Source organism: Otolemur garnettii, unplaced genomic scaffold (genome assembly GCF_000181295.1).
Source record: "Otolemur garnettii isolate 467f Iridium unplaced genomic scaffold, OtoGar3 scaffold00066, whole genome shotgun sequence".
Lineage (NCBI taxonomy): Eukaryota > Metazoa > Chordata > Mammalia > Primates > Galagidae > Otolemur > Otolemur garnettii.
In genome coordinates this window covers 1,344,666-1,348,612 of record NW_003852461.1, presented here as the reverse complement: position 1 = coordinate 1,348,612, position 3,947 = coordinate 1,344,666, and the positions used below count along the sequence as shown (strand labels likewise).

The window sequence follows — 3,947 nt, the reverse complement described above, 5'->3', positions numbered from 1 at the left end:
GCCGGTTGAGCTATAGGCGCCAAGCCAGCACTGCCTTTTAATTTTAGCAGGTAGCCTCCTTTACTGGGTGTGTAAAGAAGGGATACGACATCTGCGGATTGAGCAACTCTGACCTGTCTGCTAAAATATATCATACTCACAGCTCATACTCCAAAAGTATTTCCTGTCTCCCCACATATAATCTGCAAGGAAAATAAATGTGCCTGGACCTCTCCTAACCTTGGGTTTCAGATTCTCCCCACAGACCGCTCTAGTGTGGTTTCTAATTCAATTCCCTCCACATCCCTCCTCCAGTGACAGCTCCAAATGGGGCAGTTTAATTAGAGGTAATATTTGATGTTGGGCCAAAAAAGTACTCCTCTATTAATGAGGTTCACTAATTTCCTCAGTGGTGCCATTACCTCTGCAAAGCTGACTCCTTGCCAGGAGCCCATACACAAAGGGGCAAGCCAGAGAGACCTGAGCAAGCAGAGGTCCTGAAATCCCAAATCATTTCATAGCCCATTCCCCTGCTCCAGGACTCTACCAGTTAGAACATCTGTGTTCCCTGTACACCCCTACCTGAAGAGTCTGAGAGTTGGTATTCGTCTCTTACCCCTTAGCACCAACTGTGCTGCATGGTTACACTGTGGACAGAATGAGTGCGACCTGGTCCCTGCCATCAGGAGTTCACAGTTCAGTGGGGCAGACAGAATAGGTACCAGACCCTGACAGTACAATATATTCTGTGCTATGGCGGCATGCCAGCATGAGGAGCAGAGGAGGAACAGCTAACTCAGCCTGTACTCACAGAGGAGGGGCCTGAGTGGAGTTTTGCAGATAAGCAGAATGTGGTTAAATGAAGAAAGTGGAAAACAGCATTCCAGACAAAACGCATAGCACATGCCCAGGCACGAGGGGGTAAGAGCTTGACGCCAAAAAGTTGCAAGTAGCTAAGTGAGGGATCAGGTTCAGGACAGGAGAGCAGAAGACAAGACTGGAAAGACTAGGTGAGTGGCTCAGCGCCTGTGCTCAGTGGTTAGGGCGCCAGCCACATACACCAGGGCTGGTGGGTTCGAACCTGGCCCAGGCCTGCTAAACAACAATGACAACTACAGCAAAAAATTAGCCAGGCATTGTGGCAGGCACCTGTAGTCCCAGCTACTCAGGAGGCTGAGGCAAGAGAATCACTTAAGCTCAAGAGTTTGAGGTTGCTGTGAGCTGTGACACCACAGCACTCTACTGAGGGCAACATAGTGAGATTCTTGTCTCAGAAAAAAAAAAAAGAAAAAAAGACTAAGTGAGGTCCAAATCATGAGAGCCTGGTATACTATGACAGGTGGTTTACACTACTAGGAGACAGTAAAGGATTTGAAACAGGGGAGGGACACATGAGAGACTAGTGGCAATGTTGAACATGGACTTGGAAGGGCAGAGAAGTGTGAACAGGGTAAGAAGCCTGTTGCAGTGGAATGTGAACTTGTAAAGGCAGAGACTGTGTGTGCTTTATTAATTCCTTATCTTTGGCAAGTAGTCATTCCCAAGCACATTGCAGGCACCCAACAAATTTGGCTGACTGTTAATGGCTGAATTAATAGTTTCAGAAGAGATTAAAAACCAAAGTGGCTGGGCTATGTGTGGCTGGTGATCCTAAGGACATACATGAGCCTACAAAATCAGACCATGAAGGATAGGACTGAGGACAGGTAACTGGGGAGAGGGAGAGGTAAGCTGGTGGTGGGCTAAAAGTAGAAATGTAATTTTTCTGGTGTATAAGATGGCCCACCTCGATTCCAGCTGGCGGTTAACACATGGTTTCTGGTACAGATCCTCCTGGCCAGAGAAGGATGCTTGGGAATCTGGGATTTACACAGCTGTATCAGACTGTTCATAATGACTGGGCTTAGAGAAAAGAAGAAACAATAGGAAAGTTAAAGCAACAGGTGACTATGAAATCCCCAAGAGATTTTCCCATTAGTTGAAAATCTCATTACTTGGGGGAACTTACCAGTAGGTCTCTCTCTTGGGGATGTCCTCAGTGGTATGCCAGAGACGAGCATGAGAGATCACGTCCAGGACACGTTCATCTTGGTTCTCTATGCAGTTCCTTGGATCATCGACAAGGCTAAGCACTTTTTCTGGAAGGCCTTCTATTAACTTGGACTTGGTGAGCCAGAGGGCCTGCTTTACACCTTTGGAGTAATCAGCCACAAAAAAAAAAAAAAAGAAGAAGAAGACGACAATTCAGGAAGAGATGATTATACATCTGCCAGGTAGCATCTTGGGGAGAGGGTTGCCTCAAAAAAGAAACTGGATTTTACTGCAATACCTGAGAAGACAGAATAAAAAATGAAGAGAAGCTAGGGGAGCCAGATCAACTTTAGGAACGACCATGTACTTTGGCACAGTCAACAAATGATTGAAGTCGTGAGCCCTGGCAGGAATTCAAACAGTGGCTAAGCAGCAGTGGTTGCAGGGCTGAATCCTGCAGATAGCAGACCCTAGGCTATGGAACTAGATCACTTAATGCCAGCCCTTAAGAGCCTTTCAATTAACCCCCACCCCAGCCCCAACTAGAAGAGCCCTCATCTACCAACTACACCTCATTTATTAGGTGTGGGCCCAGGATTAAGCACATGCTGCCTTATCAAGGAAAAGCAGCTTTTAGAAATAATGGGAATAACTTTTGGATCTCTGTTAATACCTTAAGGAACCCTGAGTTTAGGGCCATTTACACAATTTTTCACACCTCATTTTAACCCTGAGACTCTATAAGAACTGTTCTATAAACAGATGTTTGGGTGAGGCAGCCCTATGAAATGTACTACTATATTTGTCAAAAGGGTCATACTGAGAATGTTGTTCTAGTTATTAAACAGGCTGCTCTCCGAGACTTTCTGAACCTCGCTGGCCTTAGAGAAAGGTGGGGCTATTCCTGGGTACTGCACTTGTTTGTCTTATAGATACAGTGAATCTATATCCATAATAAAAGCAATGATTCTTTTTTTTTTTTGAGATAGAGTCTCACTACATTGCCATTGGTAGAATGCTGTGGTGTCACAACTCACAGCAACCTCAAATTCTTAGGCTTAAGCAATTCCCTTGCCTCAGTCTCCCAAGTAGCTGGGACTACAGGCACCCGCCACAATGCTCTGCTTTTTTTTTTTGTTACAGTTGTCATTGATGTTTAGCAGGCCCGGGCCAGGTTCATCCCACCAGCCCTGGTATATGTGGCTGAAGCCATAATCACTGAGCTACGGGTGCCGACCAGCAATGATCATTTTCTTTAAAAGCCACACAGTGAACACTTGCAGCTTCTGAACTGCAGAGTGGCTGTCACAACTACTCAGCTCTGCCACTGTAGCATGAAAGCAGAGATAGGCAACAGTTAATAAGTGTGCCTGATTTTCTTCCATTAAAACTTTACTTACAGAAAGAAACAGCTGGCCGAGTTAGGTGATCCCAGCTCTGTCCACTTGTGGACTGCTAGCACCTCAGAGTCAGTTTGCGGCTTCTCCTTAGCAAGTAAAACTTCACAGAATGGATTGTTTCGGTCTTTACCCCACTGTTTTATTTTTCCTTTGTACTGATTTCCTCACCTGTTTTTATTTAATGGGGTTGTGTTATAAATAAGCTGCCCAAAATACTTTTTAGGAAAAGACAGTGTCTAAGTAAACTAAAATAGATTCAATTTAGACTCAGTCTTTAAACATAAAGGAAGCTTCACTACTCTCAGTGGGACGGGCTGTACTGCCAGGCAAAACCTCCCCAGCTTCACTTTCCCTAAACACGGCTTCCCTAAGGAAGGAACGGGCACAGGCGAGGTACCTAAGTTCTGGATCCAGTCCTCCATCCCCAGATGAAAGTTCACACTATATTCTTTTCAATTATTGTCCTCACAAATTGAGAGAGGGTTGGTGACTGCTTTGATTAGCAGGCTACCCATCCCACATAGAAAAATACTACCC

General features: G+C 45.3%; 1 protein-coding gene across 1 annotated transcript in view; it reads right to left on the bottom strand.

Moving 5' to 3' along the window:
* The window catches only part of MRPL37 (mitochondrial ribosomal protein L37), a 17,486-nt gene that overhangs the window by 10,663 nt on the left and 2,876 nt on the right, over positions 1–3,947 (bottom strand). The window contains exons 2-3 of the mRNA XM_003793111.3: positions 1,988–2,171; positions 1,766–1,881 (exon numbers count right to left, since the gene is read on the bottom strand). Coding sequence (XP_003793159.1) covers positions 1,766–1,881; positions 1,988–2,171 — 300 coding nt within the window. The remainder of the gene's footprint in view (positions 1–1,765; positions 1,882–1,987; positions 2,172–3,947) is intronic.